The sequence below is a fragment of the Bombus bifarius genome, unplaced genomic scaffold (assembly GCF_011952205.1).
Source record: "Bombus bifarius isolate JDL3187 unplaced genomic scaffold, Bbif_JDL3187 scf7180000008213, whole genome shotgun sequence".
Taxonomy (NCBI): Eukaryota; Metazoa; Arthropoda; class Insecta; order Hymenoptera; family Apidae; genus Bombus; species Bombus bifarius.
Window position 1 is genome coordinate 2572286 of NW_022884516.1, and position 25631 is coordinate 2597916.

At 41.6% G+C, this 25631-nt stretch overlaps 1 protein-coding gene across 2 annotated transcripts in view; it reads right to left on the reverse strand.

Moving 5' to 3' along the window:
- The window catches only part of LOC117210927 (heterogeneous nuclear ribonucleoprotein L), a 157608-nt gene that overhangs the window by 88677 nt on the left and 43300 nt on the right, over window positions 1–25631 (reverse strand). For both annotated transcript variants that reach the window (XM_033454382.1, XM_033454381.1), the window contains exons 4-5: window positions 9361–9446; window positions 7347–7443 (exon numbers count right to left, since the gene is read on the reverse strand). In XM_033454382.1, the coding sequence (XP_033310273.1) occupies window positions 7347–7443; window positions 9361–9446 (183 nt within the window). The remainder of the gene's footprint in view (window positions 1–7346; window positions 7444–9360; window positions 9447–25631) is intronic.

Sequence of the window (25631 nt, forward strand, 5' to 3'; positions counted from 1 at the left end):
CCGACCCTCCTTTTCCGTGTGACTGGCAGATGCCAGAAATTTCAGAAACTCAGCCACGGCCACTCGTGACAAGACTAAAAACCTTGGACTGCAATTCGCGAGGCTCGTCGCAGGTTGTCCGATGGAAAACGAACGTGAAAAAATTCATTGAATTCGTGCATTTTTACGGAGAAGTTAACGAGGTTCTAATGCCAACGCGGTACGAGAAACGCGGATGCATTTTAGTTGATAGTGGAATATGGAGTAGGAAAATGGCGCTCTGTTATTCTACCACCGGTATCTGTTCGTAAATCTAGCCGCTATGTTTTAGCTGATAAATAATGGACGCAGGAAATGGCTGCACGATCCTCCAGTGGGCCGTGTGTGAACCCTGTCAGAAGGATAATACTCGCTCGCAGATCTTCTGGCAGATAATCAGCTCGAATGATAAAGACTTGCGATAAGCTTAAGGATTTCGTGGAATGTTCCTTGTAATCGTTTAAGAAATTAAACAATCGGCGAAGAAAAGAATGGTTTTTTTTTTTAATTTACCTGAGAATTTACCATCGTTTGCTTCATCTTCTCGCGATAAATCGACTTGCGAAATTAAATCAGGGATTTTGAAAATCCGTTGTACCTTTAATTTGGCAAGGTTGGTCAATGCGAACTTCGAATCGCTCGTATCTGTTCAAACAAAATCTCCCACGAGAACGAATAGCACGTTGCTGAACAAGAAGTCGAACGTATGAAAAAATTTGACCGACCTGGAATTTTCTATTCGAGAAACGTGCAACACGGATAATCGCTCGATACATCTTCGTTGGAATCGTTAATTCGATGGAACTCGATCGACTAATTCTCCTGACTTTTAGTCGGAATTTAAGGCTATCCGGCAGAGGGTCGATCTCTTCCGATTAATTAACCAAAAAGAATTAGTCGCCGTGCGATTTTATGGAGAGAGAGAGAGTTTGTAGGCGAACTTCGCCGCTATTAACGGCATTAACGAACTGTATCGCATAAATTTCCGTTGCGCGTTGTCCAATTAGCGCGCGCGTGCTACCAAAACGCGCGGAATTCGCGCGTAACGTTTCCTCGCGGAATAACGGCTTCAATTAACACGCTGCGGGAAATAAAACGGACGAGAAAAAGGGAGGAGTTATCGACGTGGATCACTTTGAACGTTTCCACGCGTTTATTAGATCCCGATCGACCGTGATTCATATGCTTAATCCGATTTACCGCGCAACCAACGATCTTGATAGTGTCGTTTCGCGCAATTATCGCAGCCGCTAAGCGGTTCGCTTAATCGAACGAAACGATGCCTCGATCGAACGTGCTACGTCCTAACGAGATAGCTGTGCGCACGTTGCACGGCCTAAAGGATTAAGAAAACCGATCAACCGACAAACGAAAACCTTTTTCATCTGTAGACTCGACATGTCGGTATTTCTACGATTTAATATTCCATCTATTTTAAATTATATCATTCTTTAAGGAAGATTCTTTTCGTCAAATACAAAGCAGCTGACTAATTTGTTAATGGGATAGAAGTTCAGCTTCTAAAAGTACGTAACGAGACGTAAAATCTTTGCGAATCAAGTAAATTCGACTTACGATACTCGCACCTATATTGACAAGGAAATAAACGCGGAAACATTATTCGCGTAACGTATCGCGACGTAACTGTACGTTGCAGGAGCGTAGGAAAAAAGAAAGGAAAGCCAGTCAAGATGGATGGAGAGCTAATGAAACATCGGTGCAGGGCCGAATGTCCCAAACTAATTTCCTGTTTACTTGGCGCGGCTTCCCTTTTAATCTGCCGACACGGTCCATCGGGGAAGCTAAACGTCGCCTCGGCTGGTATTCAGGAATTTTTTCGTCTGTGAGTTCACTGTGTTCCGTGTCGCTCCGAAAACGTCACAGATAACGGCGTTCTAATTAGCCGGTAATCGAGCGAACCGGCACTCTCTTAATTTTCTCTCGTCAAGCAGCGCGACGCTATCGGGACAAAAGAGTTTTTCGTGTTTCCACGGGGCAAGCAATAACAGTTCGAATCAGCCGAATCGAGAGCGCAGCAGGAATGAAAAGAGGCAGAAGAGTGTGCAGCGGGTTCGAACGTCGCGATAAAACGATCAACGAGACAGCACGCTGGTTAGACACCAGGAGGATGGGTCAGAAAATAATTGCCAGATCGTTTTTCATTGTCAGCGTTCGGTTAATGCGAATATTGGGTACAAAGTGTGGTATAATTATAGAGACGGCCGGACCGAGGTAACTCGATCATTAGCTACGTGCTGCCAAAATGGATGCTCGAGGTACGAGCCATTCGAAGACAAGGCAGATCCATTGCTGTCGGCAAAACGCGAATTGTTTGTAATCAGCTTACATAGCTAGTCGGTAGATTCGCGTGCGATCGATATACCGAGACCTGCGTGCTTCTTGTAACGTCCACGCTACCTCACGGCCACCACTAACGTCGAACATCGTCGAATCGCAGACAATTCGATAATCGAGGGGCCTCTCCATTTCGATAAATTGTAGCTTCAAGGGTAAATAAAGCGATCTGCAAGGTCGTTGGCTAACAATTTCCACGTACATGATACGTTTACGTTCGCTAAAACAGTTGCGAAACCGTTTTCCCTCGATCGAGTTAGCAAGACCACGGACAGATACTTTTTGTCTGAACATAAACCATCCGATAATGGTGTTCGTTTGTTATGTACCGATCGGTCAAAAATACGCTCTACGTTATTGTGTACCGCGGAATAGCAAGAGGAACGCGAAACCTCTACATCCACGAATTACAGCATAAAACGAAGGCTATCGTTCAAATCCGAATCTATATTTTTGGTTCGTCGAGTATTCGTCGATCGAACTGCTCGACAAAGTGTACCACAAAAGTCTCGCTACTCCCAAGCCTAATACGATAAAATGGCCACGGCCACCGACGATTGGCCTTTCGTTATAAAGTTTCGATACGTCGCGAGGTCGCACTCCAGCGAATACGTATAACAAGCAACCGGAAAATTCGTTCGAAATTCGTTCGCAGCCTGAGTCGGCCCATCGAGTGGCTCGTTTTACATAAAATTTCCTATAATTGCCTTTCGAAAGTTCGAGATTGCCTACTTTGCACGGCCATTTTTCACCGTGGCTGTTATCAAAGTAATCGAGCCTGGTTAACGCGGTGATTTTTCATCGCTTTAATCGAGCCGTTTTCTTTCGTCAAATTTAGTCGAAACTTCGTGGATGGAGGAGTGCGACGAAAAAAAAGGGTTGAAAGAAAAAGCAACATTTACGCGTTCGAGAGGATACGTGCGCGTTGTTGACTGGCGTACACGGCAACTTCGTTTGGGAAATATCGCAAGCAGCGCTGACAGCTTGACAAAGCATCGCTACGTGCTCGCTTATGTTCGGTTTCCTCGCGCATAAGGGCCGGCGTGCAAATTTATCGAATACAAACGATTTCCATCGAGCTACGCTTATGCCAGGGAGGCTACGAGCGCATCGTTATCGATGATTTCCAGTTTGAAGGGATTGCTGTTACGAGGGAACGTGTGGGCGCGAAATCTGCGTAACCCGAGGATTGCGAGAACCAGAGGTTTTTTAACAAATTTTCCGTGTTACGAAACTGGCACAGATGGTGAAAAAATCTCTAATCTGCGCAAACTTGAATTATCTGAAACGTATACGTACCCTGACTTTCGCAGGAAGCGTTCCTTTTTATCAGGTTCTACGCTTCGTTTCTACAGTATCAAATTTGTTTAATCGTACGAGAGTGTCGCTAATTAATACGAAATTTGATATACTTGGACCGATTGAGTTGCTCGCTGTATTTCTCTCAATTAAAAAATAGAATATTTCTTTTATTTTGTATAAACTGGTAGATTTGAAAATTGTTCGAAGAGAAAGAATATCCCAAAGCGAGAAATTCTAGTACGCAAATTGTAAGTTAATGACTCGAAATGTAATCGCACGGCTGGAAATGGTTAATTACGGGAAAACGAGGGTAAAGTTAAACTTGGATAACAACATCTGTACACTTGCAAACTTTAAAACGCGTTGCTATATATACTCGCAAAGTCTGGAAAATTTACATGGAAATCGCCCACGAAAATTCTACTTATTTCCTTCTCCACAAAAATCCAATTGCGCTACTTTTTCGTCGAACGTCGTACATTTCGAGAACCGCGAAGGGAACAACGATCTATCGAACACCCGTTAAACAGCGAATTGCATAAACTTTCAGAAGACGATACGTGCTTGAAAAGTTGTCAATCACGATTTGAGATATTACACGCCTATACGTGATTATCGGCGCGTGATTGGTATTGAGAAACAGATTAAAGCCCGCAGCGGATATGGCTTTCCGACTGTATTCAGTGCATGCGTTTCCATTCAACTGCTTCGATACACAGGCGAGAATTAAATATAATCCCATCTGTCTGTTCAGTCGCATCGAATCGATCGCTTCTAATTCTAAGAAAATTTCCCTTTAATTAGGCCGCGTATCTCGTTTCACATACGGTTGCTCGTGGACCTATTTCAACGCTTACCATAGAAAGCTTCTACGTGCATATCGCGCGTGTTACGTAAAATACGTTTTGAAATTTAACCAGCACCGTAATAAGGCGTGCCTGTCATGATTATATTGGTGCAATTCGAAATTTGAAAATATACGCGTTACAAGGTACTTGATGATCGAACAGCTTCGTGAGCCGCTATAGAAATGCATCGCTGAAAATTCCTGCATCCTGTTACGTAAACCTTTTCAACCACACTGAGAATTAGAAGGAGAAAAAAAAAACAGATTTATCGCGAATCGATGAAACGTGGGCCGACATCGATAGCCCGTACACTTTGCGAGAAACATGTTCCTTTCTGGCCACGGTGAGCCAAGGTATTTGCCAAAACGACAGTTCGTCTCTAATGAAAATAGAGCTTAAGCCACGACCCAAAGTTCAAAATTGGATTTCGAGGCGGAGCCTGCGTGGCCGAGCGATCCCACCCTTTACGCAACTATTGCCAATGGAAAGATCTGCCAAATAACAGATTCTCGCGTGTGTTAACAAGAAGCGCGAAATACGCGTACAACATAGTGTGTAAGTATGAATCATATGACAGCATCTTGACGAGAGACGTCTGATGCCAGGAAACGTGGAGATCGTGCGTCGACTGCGATGAGCCTCGAGAATGCACATCGAAAGAATACTCGCATCTGCAAATGCTTTATATTTATTACGCGTATTAGCGTGAATCGCTATATACGCGAGCGAATTCGTTCGCACGTGCAGTGGTTAGGTTTCGATTCTTGAAGCATGAACCGCGAACGAACATTACCGACTATTTAATTATTAGAGGCGATACGCGAAGTGAGCAATTATCGGTAATTAGGTGTCGAGCGAACGCGATACGCCAAATCACGTTAACAACGTACGTTTATCGGGGCAAACGAAACGATATTCGTTGGAAATTCTAATAGGGAAAAACTGTTTGCTAACACCGGAGCTAATTACGTTTTAGAAACAAACGCATTGGTACAATTATTTTCAATTAAGTCTCCGATTAAAGAAGCAACGAGGGCCTTGCACGTATAAAAACGAATTAGCTTATTGTTTTGTCTAAACAATTACGTTATAAAACCATTATCGTGGAAACTTCTCCGTGGAATTTTCATGGAAACTGGTTTTATAATAATTGAAAAATACCAACTCTTTCTTGGCACGTTGAAAAATCGACGTAACTCTCGACAAACCAATATGTTTTTCAGGTACACGTATCGGCGAATCAGAAGAGAAACAATTTTCTATCGGTTTTCTAACTAGAAAAGGAAAAATAGATCCGTTTGTACGATAGAAGATAGAAAGATGTCAGCGTCGATTGAAAAAGGTGTTCGATCGATTCACGGTTCGAACAAAGCTGAAACAAAATCTCACTCGTTAGGCGAGAAACGAGCGGCTTTCGTGCTCGCACGTCTCGGGTATACGAACCACTCTCTTTGCCTGCTTTCAAACGGCACGGAAGACCTCATTGCCGCGGGCCTAACGTTAATGCGCGTGATTTTCTTTTCACTGCTCTCCGGAGCGGTGCTAGTTGCTGTTTGCACTGCGATCCTTTTCACGATAGAAGAGACAGCTGACAGAGGCAAACGCGAAATAACATCGTTTCATCGGCGATGGGATATTTGTAATTAAGGCAATAAAAGAGAAGAACAGAATAAACTTCCCTCTGTTGTGAATTAAAATATAATTTACCATCTGTAGTCGCGAGACTCGTAAATAACCCGTGTTTCCAAGTATCAGGACACCGAGCAAGCTCGTATCCAAATTTCAGTCGAGATTATCAAAAAAAAAAAAAAAAAAAAAAAAAAAAAGAGAAGCAATTCGATCTGTGAGAATTTTCATTTGGAAGTGCTCCAGACATGATAAATTATAATAATCAAGCATTAGCCCCAACAGCTTTCTAACTTGTATTGAAAAAGTTTGAGGTGAATCGGATAGAAGACTACGAAAAGTCTGTGAAAATCCGACTTCGTGTTGTAAAATCATTTGTAAAGGCACGACGCGCATAAACGAGCGGAAGATTCACTTTATCCTAACGAATTGATAGGATTATTATATTATTATTTTAAACGAGACAACCATTCTTAAAGGTACGCATAATTTCCTAATAATTTTTCTGATACACTTAGCTGAATTCTAATGCTTAGTGAACAGGGAACAGCGTTTCTCGTCGCGAGTTAAATATCAAAGACGAGACAAAAGATATCGCTCGAAAGATGTACCGTAGAAGAGAGGATTTCTGAAAGGTGTACACGCGTTTCTATAGTTTGCCAGGAATAAACGCGGCGAGAAACGCGTTTCATCCCCGTATAGTAAGTCAGCTCTCGAGCTCTATTTGTTGGATTTGCTAATTAGACGTCGAATGAAATATTGAAAAGAATGTCGTCACCGTGGCAGAGCCGCTTGTACCGTGGGTAATTGGAATATGTAACGAGCACGTAAAATGAATGAAACCGACAAATTTCCTCGAGTTTTATGGTACGGTAAGTGCGCCGGGGCCCATCTACAGCCACTCCTTTTCTCCACAGTTACGTAAGGGAACCGTGAATCTAGAGCGTTTCCATTATTTGCGCAGGCATTTCTCCGTCGGATTCTCTCTCATGAATATTAACAGCGAGGCTCTCGAGTGGCTTATTTTCTTTTATTTTTTCATACATTTTACCATGAAATCGCGCAGCCTGTGAGGCTGACCTTCGACTATACACGGCGGCCACTGTTTGCAATCTTTTCGAAGGCAGTTTCGAGATACAGAGAACAGAACGGAGAATCAATTTGTTTCTTTGCGTACGATTGATTTCGTGGACTTACCTTGGCGAAGTCGATCTTCAGCGTACAGCAACCGGAGTATATGTCTGCCCCGTGAAGCGTCTCCTTTGCTCTTGTTGCCGATTCCACCGTGTCGAACGTGGTTATCGAAAGATTCGGTTAAGGATATATAGATAGCTCTGTCTGGGTAGTAGTAAAAATTAACGAACAGTTTCTATTTATAGCTCCGAGAGGACTCCCATATGTTTCGACATGGCGCGATTCATTTGAAATCTATCAAAATTATGGCTAAGCGAAATATTGCTGAACGAAATCGAAAAAACTTCCAGTTAGCGATTTATCGTAATTCCCAACTAGTATGGATCGTGGGTGATCGCATTAGTTTCGATTACAATCGAGTTAGATCTTAATTCGCGTGGTCTTTGCTCGTAGCGTTAAAAAAATACAAATGAAAATTAAGTAATTCGATACGAACATTACGCGTCACGATCTTACGAGAGTTGAACTACTAGGCACGAGTCTAATTCACGGTTAAAAATATAAAATAATAATCTGAACGGCGAAATTAAATAAAACATGGAAATTTGACGAATTGACGAACGTTATTTTGTCTTTCACGAGAAAATGGACCACCTGTAACAAGTGAATCTTTTTAGGAATCTATCGGTTGATATAAAAACTGTCGGAGGATTTGGAAGAAACAACGGATAATGAATAAAAGACAGTCTGAGTGCTATGGATTCGAAATAAAAAAAAAATTCAAAGCATCGAGAATAGACGACGAATGTACATCTCCAAGAAAAGATCAGATATCTCATACGTCGTTTTACAGCTGAATTTTAATAACGAGCTGCTGCTACGCCTCTCGACTTTATGAGTTACTCGACGCTACGTGCCTGCTTGAAATTTTGGAAACTTAGGAATAATCGCGTACGAGGGCTGCATCGTTTGCACTTGCCAAATTATTCTCTTCTTGTGTGTAAACTACGTGTTTGAAAATTCTATGAATCGTATCGGAACAAGCGAGATAAGCATAAATTATCAACACATGCGTGTATAACATCTGAATAATTCCATAGTAAACTTTGCTATTACGTGGAAATAAAGTCTGTTAGAGGCTCGCAGTATTACCAGAAAAATAGATAAATAAATAAAATAAAAACGTCGAAAATTACGACTAGCTCTGATTCCAAAGATAATAATCGTAACTACCTGTTCGACGTAAATATCAGGTCGTCTGAAAAGTTTCTTTCGTTTCATAAGGAAATAATGGATGCACAACATTTTTCGTTTTATATTACTTTATCGAATTACGTATGATCCATTTTGTTCTATCAACATAAAGATTACAACGTTTGACAGATTACGTTTCATGTTTGTATGAAGATGCGTCCTTGTAAAAGACGTGTCTGTAAAGGAAAGAAACTTTTCCGACAACCTAATATCTAAACGAATATCTCGATTTCACTTACAAAAAAGAAAGAAGAAGAAGAAAAAGAAAAAGGTAAAAAATGTCGAAAATTATATATGGCCCCATTTCGATGATCAAAGATTATAGAAAATAATATATATATCCGAATAATTTATAAGTATCAAAAGGGATCTTTCGTACGTCCTCGAGCCCTCGGTAATTTCCAAACAGAGAAGAGCCATCTTTAACTGGGTACAACGCTCATCCACTATGCCACAAGTAACTCGTCGATATTCGGGCCAAGGTATCAGAGGCTTACAGTGAGTGACGCGGCAGTCGGAAGATCCTGTAACCGTGTCACTCGCTAGTTCCGCTTATAAATCTTGATCGCATTGGAACGGTGGCACGTGACTGACAAACTTCACCAACGGATAGCCGTTTTGTCGAGAGAGAAAAAAAGAAGAAAAAAGAAAAGAAAATAAAAGAGAAGAAAAACAAAGACACAGAGCAAAAAGGAAAAAGAAAGTGTGCCATGTCAGAGAGATCCTCTCGAGCTTTAAGACCGTTTATCACGTTTCGTGAAGCTCGTGCTTCACACGTGAAACGAAATCCATCGAGTGGACCAACGTGTATTGTAAAGGATATTCCACCATTGCTTGAACGCCGTTCTTCTTGAAAATAACGATGCGTTGAACTTGCCCGCTGGGTGCGCTGATCGCGTGCAATACTTCCTGTAACAGAACATACGAGACACGTTTTAGGAAAATTTCCTGAATTTCTTCTTATGCTTATGGAGATGGCTGTGATAAAAATTCTATGGAAATGAAACTACGCAAATCTCTCGTGTACGTATCGCATACGTTATATGAAATATTTTGAAGCATCGTTTCTTCTCTAAAGTGTCAGATTTTCGCGTCTAGATTGATTTTTGAAGGCAATCTAAAAACGTACATAATAGAAACTAGAAAACATTTATTTGGTCACAAGGTATTAAAAAAATCGTTTATGTTTATCAAAATGAATACGATTTACCTACTGTTATTATCGAGCAAGATATATTCGTAAACGAAATATAAACGTGACAGATTCGGATATTTTACGTATACATGTATATACCCACTGTGAAAAAAGTATGATGGATGAACAGTTAAATAAATTAATGGAAATCCTCTGTTGATAGATGTATAAAGTAGCTATGACATCCGTCGCAAATGATAATAGTATGTTCGAGGTATAGAAATTTCTCACATTCGGCCAATTATACCGAAAATGTAACGCGATACACATTTATATCCATACAGTGAACATATACAAATTTGATGTATCATATGACAGCTACTCTTCGTTGACAAGCATTCTACTTAAAAATATTTATAAAAAGATGTCGCGTGTATCTGTCAAATACCAGGCCCAAGCTGTGCAGGATTAAATAGAGTTTAACTGCATTTTCCTACATCCACCGCGTTTCATCGTTTCGTAAGAGCTTGACATCGAGAAAAATCGCGTTTTATATATACAGAATAAATTCCATCGTGCAAAATAATAAAGGGTAGGATGTTCCGGCATACGCGTCACGTAAAAGCGACCGAGGTTGCACGTGAAATATTTCCCTCGCTATATCGCAAATTCAAATCCGACAATTTTCCTGCAGCTCTTACTCTACACGCATCCGGAATAAGGATGTAAAAGTCCTCGACGATCCAGCTACAAGCGTCATAAAGCGGTCAGTACATTTGTCGTTTAATAAATTATTGAGAGGATTGAAAAAGGATTACGATTGAAGGAGATGCAAATATTTCAGCGGACGTACCAGTCAAGACTCGAGACGTTTGACGTTAAAGGGTCGAAATTGTGAGAATGAAGAAAATCGATACGTTCGAATTTTTCGTTTAGACATTTGGGAAATATTCGATGTAAATATTCGAGCGCGGTCCTACGGTCGAACCTCGAGATCTTTGGAGCGTCGAATACTTGAAAATGCTGAAAGTTTGCGCCACCACTGTATTTAGAAACGTAAAGATGGAAGTGCCAATAAAATCAATCACGAAAAACGTATAGATATGTTCCGCACTTCGCCTAGATGTTTACGAGTGATCGCATCACAATTGCGAAAGGTTGGATTTCCACACGAGTATAAAAGCGGGAGAAAATCGAGCGGCATTCTAAAGTTGCGTCATAATTGTGCATACGTTCGATTATCTAAATATTTGCGAACCTGAATACCTATAACTCTTCGTCGATCAGAAGAGCAACAAACATCGAAACCAGTTAAAAGCTGCTATATAAGTTCAATGAAAATACATGGATCTCGTTTCCCATTGAAATTTCGAACACCTCGTCGATTTCTTAGCGTGTTACGGTTTATTTCACGCTGGAAACTGAGTATTCGAGCAATCTCGCGTTTAACGGTACGGAACATCGGACAGAATACGCGAGAGTGAGAAAATTATGTTTCCACGTGTTAAGACACGCGTGGAAAAGAGATACAGCATCCTACCACTTGAAGAATGAACTAAACGTCGAGCAATTCGTTTCTCAATTTTTCGCCTCCGTTATAAACATCACGGAGCTGTTGAAAATAATGCAACACCCGTTGAAAAACTCAAGAACTTATTTCGTTCATACGGAAGAAACCGGGTCATTTTTTATCCCTGGCTACTTCATCAACTTTTTATATTTACGATGAACTACCAGCCGTCACAATGCGTCTTACGTTACGAGCCGTCGTTGGGCTCTACATTGTTATCCGATGAAAGTAGTTTCGGAGATAAAATTTGTAGAAACGCGAACAACGTTCAGAAACAGAATTTCATCCTAAATAACAATCGTACACGATAGAAATGTAGGATGTTAATTTTAGTTGCGGCAATACAAAGTAATTGTAAATAAAAGGATTCTTTAATCGTTTCCGAGCGGTTTTGGGTTTCATAATATTGAACTGGCCAACGATAAAACGTTTGAAAGTATCTTAGCATCAATTTTACAAAATTCTTTATATATTCAAAATGTATGAAGATCGCATCGTCAGACGCGAAAGATCCCAGTGCGACGTTCCAGGGTTAAAGTTTAATAAAGCGAAGAATAAAACGGGGAAAGAATTATGGATGAAGTCATCCAAAGACGTTGCAGCCATACGGCTGCGAAATCCATAGTACCGAATGAAACGTTGACTCTCTGCTATCGAAACCAAACCGATAATTGAAAACGTTTGAGGATCAGGTAGATGTTTACCTGTAGCAGCTCGCCAGTAAACTCGAGTCCCAACGATACGAGTGATGACGCAGCGTGGCGCTTTGCCAAGCACATTTTTAAGCTGCAATTTCTTCCGCGAGGATAGTCTCGTGCTCGGACAAGTCGAAACAGTCGACTCACGAATCGTGAGCTACGTCCACACTGATCAAAATTGAAGGTTACAGTAGAATAACACGACAAGTATATTTTTATTGGTTTCTCGAATTTATGATACTCTATGATTGAACAGGAGGATTTTCATACGATGTAATTAAAAATAAAAATCGCTCGTTCTAAATTCAGAGATTGAGGTATTTCAAAAATGGCTGAAAATTTGTCTACTTTTGACCTGACAAAACTCTATGGAAGACGAAAATATAATAAAAGGAAAGTAGCAACGTGTTGAAGTTTCGGACGTTTAGCGTTTGAGCGTTGAAGCTCGCGAACAATTCGCGAACAATTCGCCGGTAATTCGTGAACAGAACGTTAACGGGTCTGTCGCACGCAGAACACGAGCAGATCTACGGTGAACAGAGTTCTTTGATGTACTTCTGTGTGAAAGAGATATAGCGAAGTCACGAAGTTAATCAGGCTTGAAGAGTACATGGGTTTCGGAAGATTCGAGAAGAGATAGCGTGTTCGAGCCTTACAGGAAGCGTAGGGTGTCAACCGAGAAGTAGTTCTTTTGTAGCTGCAGGTCAGTTTGTATCAGTACGGTAATTATAGCCCGGGCTACGATTTACGAGATTGCGAAGCTAGTCGAACGGAAAACTACAAATGTTTCGAGCGATCGAATGACAATGGCGTTATCGATCGGCGTGAACGGTATCGTTCATTTCGATACGATAACATGATCTCGCTATATCGTTACCTGGGTTACGATCACTATGGAGCAACGATGTATCGTCTTTCTTCTTTCGATTTAAGACATTTGTCATTATTTCGTAACAAGTATATCTAACGTTACTTTGCTTAACAAGCAAAAAGTCACAGGAAACTTCGAACATTTCAACGTACAAAAAATAAAAAATGAAAAAATACTTGATAATACGTTTTAAAGAAAGAGGACGAAACTAGTGTGTCCACTTAACGCCTTAATTTACGATCCCACTATATTTTTTCGTCGAGATTAACAAACCCTGAGCAAACAATTTTTATCGAGTGCGCGTCGCTTGCAAAAGTGTCCACATCGTCGGTGAACACGGTTCACGGTCTATTCGCCGACGCAGGAACAAGGGGCGACCTTTTAAGAAAGAATTTTCTTTAAGAGCTTTCTCGGAAAAGTTAGTCGGCATCCAAATCCCGTCGCGAACTTGAAATCGTGGTGTCATCAATTTCACGGGCGAGAAGGATAGCTCACAATCAGGTACGGTCTATTTTCCTCTACGTTTTACAGAATCCCAAAGCTAGAGGAAAATAACGCGCATTTATTATTCGCTTTCTCGCTGAATCGCTGCGTCTCGATGGTAACTGAGATCGTCAGCGAAAGGAAAATGGGAAAATATCTGATTCAATCGAAAGAATTCTTAAATGGTCGTCATCAATATTACCCAGAGTTTTATCGTGTCTGGATAAAAATCTCGAGAATCGTGGCAGAACTGTGGCAAGGGAGACTGTAACATCGCCGATGTTTCTGGAGTAAGTAAGCGAGATTAACATCTGTTTAATTCTTAACCACTCTTTGGAAGAGTTCTGGAGCGTTTTATTTAAGATATTTAAATCTGAATTTATGAATTACGATTACTCGGTGCCCAGAAAAAATATTTACGCGTATTTATCCAACGAAGCGCTGTATTCTGCATTCAAATCTTTCTAGTCGTACGAAAGCACTAAGTGGTACAAATCTAAATGTTACTTGGAAGTAATTAATTAGTACGTACATGCTGTAACAAACACGATCGTGCGTGCAAATACCTTGTGTAAACAGCGCAAGCCTCAACCTAATTAAAAAAGCCGAGTATTTCAATTAAACGCAAGGTAGGTTTATTTTTGCGCCATCGTTGGTGACTCAAATTATCGTTCCATCCTTATAAAAAGACGAAATTCCTCAAGACCCGAATCTCCAAAGATAACTCCGGTCTCGATCCAAAAGTAGAATGTTCACCGCAAGAACGAGTTAATCGTGTGCGAGAATCTGTCCGGAATATATCGAGTATTTGCGGAGACGTAGCTCGGCAAACAAACGGTATGTAACGCGAGTACGTAATGGACGATTCATTAGAATCGTGGTATGGTTGGCGAACACGCCAGATAGAGGGTATACGGTGTTTGCTTCTGCGAAATGCACGTACCCACCTCGGACTTAATTATCCGCCGTTTCCATCTGGAGCGAAGAAAGTAAAGCTCCTTTGTACGGTCCGAAACTCGAATACGAGATCTTTTGTTGCATTTCTGCGTGTGTAGCACCGTGTAAATTCAATACGGCCGCGTTCTTGCCTCCCTATTTCTCGCCTCGTACCGTCCATCTTTAACAAAGGCGTCTCCCAACTTTTCTCTCGTTTTAAACGATACGACCAAAGAAGAAACGGTCAGGGATCGCGATAAGAATATAGGTAATCCCATCGACTGCTTCTTTTGTTCCGTTTAAAACGGTATTTCGTAGCCGGAAGAAAGAAAGAAAAGTATCCAGCGGGCAGATATGCTAATGAAATCTATGTCGTTGAATCGTTTAATAAAATTCTCGAGCCAAGAGCGAAACGAATGATCGACAGTGGGAAAAAGTTCGCTTTCTGGCTTGGAGCAATGCTCCAAATGGTCTAATCAGAAAGATGGACGATCAGAGTAGTCAAAGACACCGAACGAAGCAGACGTGAAAGAGAACATGCCGGTCAAGGAGACGCTTTAACGAAACCTCGTGCTCGTTTGAATAGTCGGTAGGATTAGTGTACCTCTTTATTAGTACCCAGGTAGGCTTGAATTTATTTTCCAAGAAAGATACATACCGTAAAAACTTACTCTAGAAGCGAAATAGATACGAAAAGATACACACGAGATAGAAGGTTATAAAGTTTACGCCATTGTTACGGTAGGGACAGAAACTGTTGAAGCGTTTCATCGCGAACCCAAGTGTACGAGAACGAAGCCAATTTCAGAAGTTGCACCGTCTCGGCCCTCTACGACTCGGGATCCTCAGGATTAGATCGCACCATTTAGGATTGTTGGGATTAGGTTGCACGATTCGGGAACGGTAACAGCCCCGGCCCTACGATTCGAATGTGGCTAAAATCGGCGGCCACGAATCGCGAACCGACTAAATTGAATCTCGTTCGAAGACTGTTAAAACCAATCTGTACGACTCGAAAAGCATCGATACGCGAGGCTTACGATGCAACGAATATATAGTTGGAATCGAATGAAATATTACTTAAAGCTTGGAAAAATGAGCTAATCTATAAAACGAGGCTCGTGATACGTCTCTCAAATGTTCGATGAAGAATTTACGAACGCGTAGCCAGCTCGCACGCTGTAAAATGATATGACGTTCTCGCAGGATTTATTGGGGAAAAGTGTGCGAAGGAAAACATACGGTGAACGTGATACGTCTGTAGGAAGAGCTCTTGTTTATTCTGATTTATATCGTGGCGTATTCTGCTCGCTATTCATCGAGTTTTATAAACGACTCAGGATTAATCGTGTTAAGCCGTCGAGAACACGGCTGATGAATTAAATAAGGTCCCGGGGCTTTTCGTGGCGGAGTCTTCCGTCGATTGATGCCCCCTGGCAAGCCTTTTCTATTATTAGGAAGCCACGCTCCTTGATTCCGGCCGGGAATCTCATCCCAATCCCATTCAGCCAGCTACGAGCGTGTGAAAAAGTGATGAAGCGTCACAATTACGACGTCAATTTACCCCGACACGGTCCAAGAAACGTTTCACTCGACTACGAAGAGACTGTGTGTCGAGAATACCTTGAAACCTACGTATTTCCCTCGAGTACGGTCCTGCCATATTCTCAGCGTGTATGCAACCGAGTCGATTCGCTGGGATCTTCGTCCGACTATTCATTCGGCTGATACACACCGGAAGAAGAAGCCTAGAACCAGGTTAGAAGCGATCTAATAAGCGTGACACGCTTGCGACTGCGAGGCGTCGGATTGAAAGGCCAAATTGAATGCACGACCAGACACGGCCCGTTTCCACTTCGCCGTGTACCAATTCATCGGTACGCATTAGCACACCCTTTTGATTCCACATGACAAATGTAACAATTCGTTTAAACGAAGCAAATTGTTAGCATTCGTGCGAGGCAACGATGCAACGTAGCAATTTCTAGAAACTACTTTTAACACTCGCAAGAGGAACGTGATCGGTAAGAATTAACAATTGTACGTGTCAAACATGCGAATCTCTTTTCCTGGTTGCAAAAATTCTGCACGAATTAAGTGGTAAACATTTGCTTAAAATCTCAGTCGAAGTTTGCAGTTAGAGTGGTACATTGAATAACAAGTGTAGCTGGGATTGGTTAAAGCAACGATAAAACACAGTAGTCGTAAACAAGAAGGGATTTAGAGTTATTATACACAAACGATTTCCTGTTCCGACTGTTTCAATATATCGTATATATTCTTTATTTATCGTTAGATTCCATGGGTCTTATCTGTCTTTGCGTCGGTTTCAAACTAGATAACAATCGTTAAAGGCTTTCGTAAGTGCCTAATCATTTCCCGATGCTAGCCACACTTTCCATAAGTCTCTTAATCAAAACTCGTGAACAGAAATGTTTATAAACGCGATAGCTTCGCGTTTCGTTCGTTCGCTTAACTTTCGAATCGGACAATTCCTGTGATCATATACTTTCTTCTTTCTTCGTTGTGCCCATTATGCACGCATCTATGTGCTTGTGTGGAGAATAGAAGAACGAAGGCTGTTTGGATTGGCACGAGAGAACGGCGAGCCTTTCAAGACGGATCTCGATATTCTCTTTTTATTTCTCGAGGGAAATTTCAACGGTGGAAAATGTAGAAATTTGCCAATCGACGAGAACACGGCGAGGAGAGAAGAGGTATCCACAGCTGTTTCAGCACATCGTACGAAAAATCGACGAGCATCGCGCGAGTTAGATCCTTGAAATTTTCATAATTGACGAGAAACGTTTGCACGCATCTGTGTCTTGGGAGAATCGTGGCGTCGCTTATGGTCGAGCGTCGATTACAGGGTGAGGACAGATGCGTACAACGGAAAAAGAAAGAGAAGCTTCGCGCGTACCGATGAAGAAGAAACGAAGCAACGAAAGCGGATGGAATAACGACGTCCCCTTCGAGGTATTTTTTTTTCTTCTTTCTTCTTTTCCGTTGAATTCGCCGTGACTGACCTACCCTCGCGATAGGTAGCTTCTCTGTCGTATTTTTCTTCAGTTTCTTTCTCGCCTCGATATAAATATCAGTGACAAATTATCGCAAGACGTCGGGCCGCTTTTCTGTGCGAAATGTTCGCTACACGACGACTATTAGAAGGAAACACAAACATCCAAAAATAATTCTCAGATACTTTCATAACATCGCGAAGATAGGTTTCATCGAGGAAAAGAATGTTAGATATGATTGATTGTAGATTAATAATCCTGTTTCGGGTTAACTGAATCACGATTTGTTAAATACTTGACTCTAATGTAGGTAACCGAGTATTCGTTACCATGTTCCTTTCAACAATTCTTTTTATCCTTTCGGCGAAAATATCAGAAAATATTCTTGCGTCGAAATCTATGCAAAATTTTCACGTATTAAAACTTCAGATTGTTTTTGTCAATAAATTATAGAATTTTAATTGTCTAGATAAGAGTTCAAGCTAAATATGGCTTTATACGAAAATGAATGCAACAAAAAAGTAACTTATGGTGGACGTATAGATAAATAGCTACGACAGGTAGCATTGCTAAATTGACATAGAACGTCCGACCGATCCTTCTCTTCCCAAAACCACCCCCATCGGGCCCGATCAAAGGTGAAAAGATATCCAAGTCCTTCGTAAACTGTGCTTCCACGGAGACAGCTCGGGTAGGATTTAAATAACATAACAATTACGTAAGAGCGTGTTGTTTTGATTACTAAAAAGCTCGAGGCAGAGCCCGGAGACTTTAGAAAATGTTGGTATTTTTTCTCAGGGAGCACGGTGCCTGCAGCTTTTATGAGACCTCTCACAATAGCCGGTTCTCGAGAATGCTGAAGGTAAGTAATCGGTGCACGAGAGATCTTCAGCTTCGTTCCTCATTTCTATTCCGCGCCACGCGGTGCCACGAGTTTGACCTACCTCACGTACCAGTCACCTTCAGCATCCTCCCTTCGTCTTCCACTATGGCCGTATGACTGATATAAACGCAACTGGTAGGTTAACTTTAGAGAAGGAGAAACAGAGAAAGGAAGGGGGCCAGCATCAAAGGGACACATATACATATGTGCACACTGGCACAGCTGTGAAAACCGCGACAACTGGATGTCTCATAATTTCTATGAAGTCTTTAATCATCGAGCTTGCCATTCTGAAACTAGAGGCACCGTACATCTTCCTGGAGTACATCAATGAAGAAGCACGAGCAGATTGAAAAGAAGAGGAACCGAGGCGCCATGGATTCTTGACAGTATGAATGTTCCTTGATAAATCGACCACTGGCGAATATTCATAAATCAAGCTTCGCCTTTTATATCAATAAAGCGTTTGCCTCTGACGACTACAGCCGAAGAATACGAATTCGCACACGTCGCAGGTTTTATAGGCGAGCAATTTTACGATTCTCTTCGATTAATCCCATGATAGCAAATTTTAAATGTATTGTCCGTATAGCATTAAAATATTAAAGGCATTAACATTATTGTTCGTCTCAATGGTTATACCTTTGGTTTCTACAGAAGTTTGCCAACAACGACGTACAAACCTCGTACGTTCTTTCTACCTTCGATTAATTCATACTCGTATTAAAATATTCCCGTTTAATCACGAAGCGAATTAAAATCAGAAAATCGATGGAAATGTACTTATCGTGCTTTCTTCTGTAATCTTCGTTTACGAGTTCGTTGGGAAATTCAAACTATATATACGTGCTTTGATATTGAAATTGAAGCTATACGTTAATACAGAGATCGTTTCAAACAATGAGGGGCTTTTTCCGACACTCTGAACAGCGTAAGAGCCAAAGGGAAAAGAGAAAGAGAGGATTGAGACGTGGCTTCTCGTGATATTTATTAACGAGCGCGAGTTGTTTTCACTGCAAGCACAAGCTGTTCTTTGATCTCATCGATCGCAGGGCTACGAGAAGTCGGAATTTTCGTGGGAAAACAAAGAGGAAATTAGTTGCTTCCGAAAACGTGATATTTTTAACTTGATATTTTCTTGCGGCTCGGCTGGTTGCAAATTCCTTTTTTCCCTCGTTTTACTCACCGGTAGAAGAAACCATGCAAATGCGACCACAAACCTAACTTCCGAAAGAGAATGTGCGCGCAAGCTCGCAAAGTGCTGCGGCGTCCTCTAATTCCAGAGCAAAACTTCCACCGTAAGATTACTCCTGCGGTGCAGCAAAATTCAAAAGCGACTGTCGTTATTATTTCGGCGAGAACGAGGAGGTTGAAGCGCGCTCTCGTTCGCGCGATCGTCATTAAATGGCACAACGAAAAAAGATACGTACAACGGTTCAAGCAGCGCATTTTTCTGCAAAAAGAGAGACAAACGATGAGGAAGAATCTTGCTGCAAAGAAAGCGGAACTCGTAAACCATCTTTTTTTGGCGTCTCTAACCATAAATGATAAAAAGGATACTACCAGTAAAAACTATATAAAAATACCAAAATAGATACGTAAATGAAATGGTAGAAGAAGAATACAGAGGACCTTTCTGCAATTCACGTTTTCGTCAAATGAGAGATGTTTCTAGAAAAGTAAAATAAATTTCTACTAAAATATTATTACACAGGAATGAGAACCTATATAAATACAATAGAAAATTGTAGAGTTGGATTACACATAGTACGTACTTTATTACCTACGTGTCTTATAAATTACGATGTGTCCTGTGCAGCTACCGACATGACACGGGAATGGCGAGAGAAGTAAAGAAATTCGGCTACCGTCAATTGTCTCCCACGACAGTAACGTTCGTATAACTCACAAGTCACGATAAGTACATATAGTCTCGAAATTTCTCGAGTTCGGTGTTCGGCGTACGCTCTAACAAAAATAACGACGAAAAAACTATTACACGAATCCTTAAAATTGCCTGTCACAGTTACAACGTCATAAAAGAAAATTCGATAGCTTTCTTACAAATCCCATCTTCGTCGAGCACACCTCGCTACTACCAACCCAAGCTCGAGACACGGTCTCTGCGGAAAGAAAGCCGCCAGTGGTCAAAAACTTGCTCGATGTTCGCGCGTTATTTTTCTTCAACAGCTCCAAGATTTTATTCCGGCATCGCTGCTGGCTCCTGGCAAGCGGCACTTTGAATGCAGTCGCCTTTAATCTGCCCGGTAGCTGCACAAGTCCCGGAAGCTCGGTGAGGTCGCTCGTTTGACCCAGCTCGTGCACACGTCATTCGTTCCAAAAACGTTCGCTGGCCGTCGAAAAAAGGAGGCGAGCAAAAGGAAGGAAGGAAGGAAGGAAGGAAAAGGCTGTGTTCTTTGCCGCGTCGCTCATTACCATTCAAAACGGAACGGCTATGCCGGCAATTTAACCGCGTGGCTATGGCGCAGCACATGGTCGAGCGCGGAATTTTCTCCTCATTGTCCAAACCAGTCGCGGAACAACGTAACCAGCGGCCACCGCTAACTTTCAGACGAGCCCCGAAGCATAGACTCGTCGACCACCAAGGCAAAACCACCGTTTCTACCCTCCGCCTTCCCCTAATTCCATCGAGGCTCCTGCAGGCAGATCGTTTCGCTCGCGCGACCGTACAGACGAGTGCTTGGCTGACCTTAATCGTCGCCTCCTGTGTGGGTGCAACAAGCACACGATGGCTTGGCTTGCGAAGAAGTCGATTGCCAACGGCTGGTTACCTAGCAGGAAAACGCGATAAAGGATCCTCTCGACTGTATAGAGACGTAGACACGGGCGTAATAGGAGTCCAGTCGATCGACGTGGTCACCAGCCACGATATAGTCCTTGCGCAGCTACTTTTTTATCTCTCGAGTCTTGTCTTCCTGTCCTTCCATCTCTTTGCTTCTTCTTTTTCCATTTTGTTCTTCTCGATACATCTTCATTTTTGCAAGCCTTCTTTGCGTTATTGTGTTGCTCCTCTTGGAATATTGGCATTATGGTATTACGAAGGAAGAAAGCAAGGAAGAGAGAGAATATTTCGTTCGGGACCTGGTAGTAGTCTCGTCGGTGAGGCAAACTATATTTGAGTGATTTATCATTCGAGATATTAGAAACCAAAATCACCTTGCGCGATAATTTACAGACCAACGATGCCGTTGAATTAGTAAATTATAAATTGCAGATACATATACGTAGCTCTGTTTCACAATTTTTAATCAATTACATGACTCGTAGTCTGTAGAATTTACCCCCGCAATTTCATTTGTTTCGTTACCAAACTTATCATACCGTCGCTGCAAGAGATTGTAACGATACCAATTATTCGTAACTCGAGGCTTGTAAAATGTCAATAACGATATTACTTCGATCATGCAAGAGGACAGTGGAGCAAGCGCTTAAGAAAATCGTGTCCTTTCCTTGTTGCGGTGTAATTCTCTGATGGTTATATCAGAAGAATTACGATATTAGTAAGTACACTGAGCGCTACTCGATGCTTTGATCTCTGTTAAAGCATATAGTGCCCCCTATATTGTATAATGTACGATATACATACATCCATGGAAGATTACACACTTACATTATACATCTGATCCAAGGGAAACTGATGGCCGAGAGAAACTTTGAAATCTGCGATGCAGACGCGTGACTAGAATCGACCACGAGGTCGGCGAACTACGCCCACTATCTTCGCGATATATTTACAATAGCTTTGCGATCGCAGGAGTACAGTGCGATCGTGATCACGTCCCTGCTTTATATTGTGTTCCAAGTCAGCCGATTTATAACCAAGTACGACGGTATCCTGTTTCGTTTCGCTACTGGTAATAACGTCTCGAAAGATTGAATCCCACCGCCAAGTATAAGCCGCTGCTGCTGCGTGGCTTTCGTTTATAGGTGTGTCGATATTTAACCGGTATATTCGATATCAACGTTTTGCTATTGAGAAACTTTCTTTCTGGTTCTACCAAGTTTCCGTACGATTCTATAGCTAGACATTCGACGAAAACGTTACAGTCTCCGATAGTTCTGGATCCTTTAATTACCTCCGCTATGTATCGTATATGCTACAGGTATATCGTGCCTCGTTCCTGTATTACATGGACACACCTGTGGAAAACTGCACGAACACAATTCCGATTAATTAATCGTTTCTTCGATAGCTCAGGTCAATTACCACGTTGTCAAAGTGTGTGGAAAGAAACGTCGAAATAAAGAAACCTTGAACGAACACGTGGAAAAGCCCGACACAAGTACAGCCATTGTACAGAAGTTAAATAAAGTAACGAAAATGTTTAACGAGAAAAACATGGTTCGGTCCTATCTGGTTCGGGCATTTCGTTCTTCGGCTAACAATCACTACCCCTGAATGGTCGAAGCTTTCTGTATCTAACGATAATACAGGTTATAGCATTCGCTATTGGCACACGTATACACAGGCTTATCTGAAAGCGGTTACGTATTTCAAGGCTAACATTACCTTATCGCGAATGGGACCGGTATCGAGTACTATGAAGCTCATCGCGTTAAATGCAACTCTCCTACCGTCGCGCCGTCGAATTTAGCCGAGTCGACAAAAGCCAGTGCAATTGAATCGTACTCGATTCTAATGAACGACACCGAGGAACCTGGCTAGATCCAATTTTAATAAAGCCGGCGCAAGCGGAAGCGGAACGAGAAACGACTCGTAGGATTAACGTGATTTTACCCTGGTTGGACGATGTTCGAATTGCCCTCGATCCACCGAGATACGCGTCCCTTCGTTGCAACAAGTTGCAAAAATCAATATTTGTTTGGCAGCAAACTGGTGCAAACTAAGGCTGCTGGCAGAGGCAACTGCGAGTTACGTACGGTTAAAACGCGTCATCTGGAAACACCAGCTGTACATACCGAGATGCACGTGGATGCGTTCGTACGTGCTGCAGAATCTAATAACCAGTGGACGAATGTGTACGAAGCTCTGTATGTGCGATTAAAAAGTCGAGAGTCGAGCTTTTGTGTTTCGAGGAGTAGCGTGTTCGAGGCAGTGATTTGTAAGGCTTGAATTTTCCAAATGTCAAAAGCTGAACGTTTAACACTGAACGTATAAAGTTGTAGCTTTCGAAGCTTCCAGGTTCAAGTAAAGAAATTAACAACGATCCACGTATTTCGTTTCTTTTCTACGAAAAATTAATTGCAATACGTACGTGGTTAAATTACCAACTTTGGAAGATGATTGTTAATATTTGTCATAAAAATAATACTTTGATTACCTCGTCAAGCGTAGCCAGACCTGTACGCGCATTCTTCGCAATATTTCTCGCTCCCAACTACGGTATATAACAATTATATATACAATTTGGACAAATTGAATCTTCAAGCTCGGAGACTCAAGTGCTCTGATCCTTACAATCCAAGATTTGGATCTAGAGGACTGTACATAGGCGTTTACTACTTGAAAGTCACAACTCTAGTTTCAATTCCTACTTATCACGCACAATAATAGCGTGGACCTAGTACACCTCGATGGAACGTGCCGTAATTACGAGCCAAGGGCACACCCTATTTAGAGTACCGTATAATGTAGAGCTGCAAGGACAACGAACGTCAAACGTCCGAAAAGTTCGAAGCCGTTCAAAGCAAATAATCTGAACTGGCTGGCGATGTTCCTCAACAAGTTGCAACAAGAAGCAGTCGTTACGTAGTATAAACTGCATTCCAACGTAGGCACACGTAAAATGGAAGTCGTTCTCTCGCGGTGTTATATGAGAGACTATCGTGGGCAAACGAGAGACCAGAGCCGTGTCTGCTGGATTTAACGTTCGCAGATTCGTGGACGCGTGGAAAGGTCTATCCTAAATCCGGATTTTAAACTCATCCAACTTAATCCGGCGGCTTGAGTGCTCGTCGCAAACCGCTCAGACAGTAGCGTGACAAATATATCGATTGTCAAGGAAAACTATCGCGATGGTGTGTCACGCGATATCATCAACCTTTATTGTCTATAAAATAGAGCAGCTGGCGAGGATATCGCGAACGTTCGCAGCACAGGAGCCTTTTATGAATATATTATACGCGCTATACCGAACATTTGAAAGTTCCATTAGCATCTTAACGAGACAGGACTATCGTGATTATATTGGCAAAGTTTGAAACAAATCTGAAAATATACGTAGCAGACAGTGTCAGCTACAAGATATTTTAGCGCAGATATGTATTTCGCGGAGATCACGAAAGTATTTAAGTAGTCAGTTACTTGATATATTAATAAACCATGATATTTAATGCGACCATCTTCAACATTTATTCTCTGGGAAAGACTTTTATTTCGTTCGACACTGTAACATTATACGAGTAGACGGTAATCTTGTAGTAAAGAGACCGCGTGATCAACGTCGTCTAAACTAAATTAAACGGTCGCGTCTTTTCGTTATCCTACGTTCTGCTTTTCTTATCTCGAGAACCCAGACCATAGCAATATACACGTGGCAGGAAGCGAGTGTAGAAGTATAAAAATTCTCTTCGATAGTACGTTTAAAGTGACTATTCGTCGTGTATTGTATTAACTTTTTATTGAATATATGTTCGCAATAAATATCTCGTAACTCTTACATATATTTCCAAATTGATCTCTAATCTTGCCAATATAATCGAGCTAGTACAACGTATATATACAAGACATAATAGCGTTCAAATATTTTCATAAGTCATCCTACATGTAAATGGATGATGGACATTAGTGTCCGATAAAGGAACCCCGGAAAAAGCCTTCTCGTAACGTTCGTATGGCGAAGATTAAAATCTTTCTCTCCCCTTCGGCATCTGTCGATATCATAGCGAGAAATATTTACGTCATCCGGCGTCCCGATGGCGAGTTATTGTGCGTAATCTGTGCGAAGATTATACCGTAGGATCGAAGAATGATGGATACACGCCTGGAGACTCGCATTTTCATGGAAATTTCCTATTAAGGACTTTCGCGGATAATTGTCGGGCGAGAGAGCAGCCATTGACAAGAAGACGTAACTGTGTCATCCCATAGAAAACTTCAGTCGAAGAACAAAACCGGAGATAGGAAGAAAAAGATCGGAGGCGTATCGTTCCAAGGAACAAGCGGTATTGATTGGATCTTCCTCGTTAGTACCGAAGGAACTTTCGTTTGTCAACGATGACGATATTCTTGACCAGTACGCGTGTAATCGTACGAAACAGACTTTGCACATATCGAATAGTCCAGAAAGTTTACGACGAAATCCTCGCGATGTAAGTTTAATCGCGATTAAAAATAAATGATTATTAGCGATTAAATTAAACGATACCGAGTTGCAATATGTTAGCATCGACTCCTCTACAGAGGATATCATATCGTCGGTAGTCGGAACCATAAATGTGTCATTAGGGTCTAGACTTGATAGCGACTTCGTTCCATGATACTGTTAAGGTCTACCGTTTTAAGAGTCGCGAATGTTAT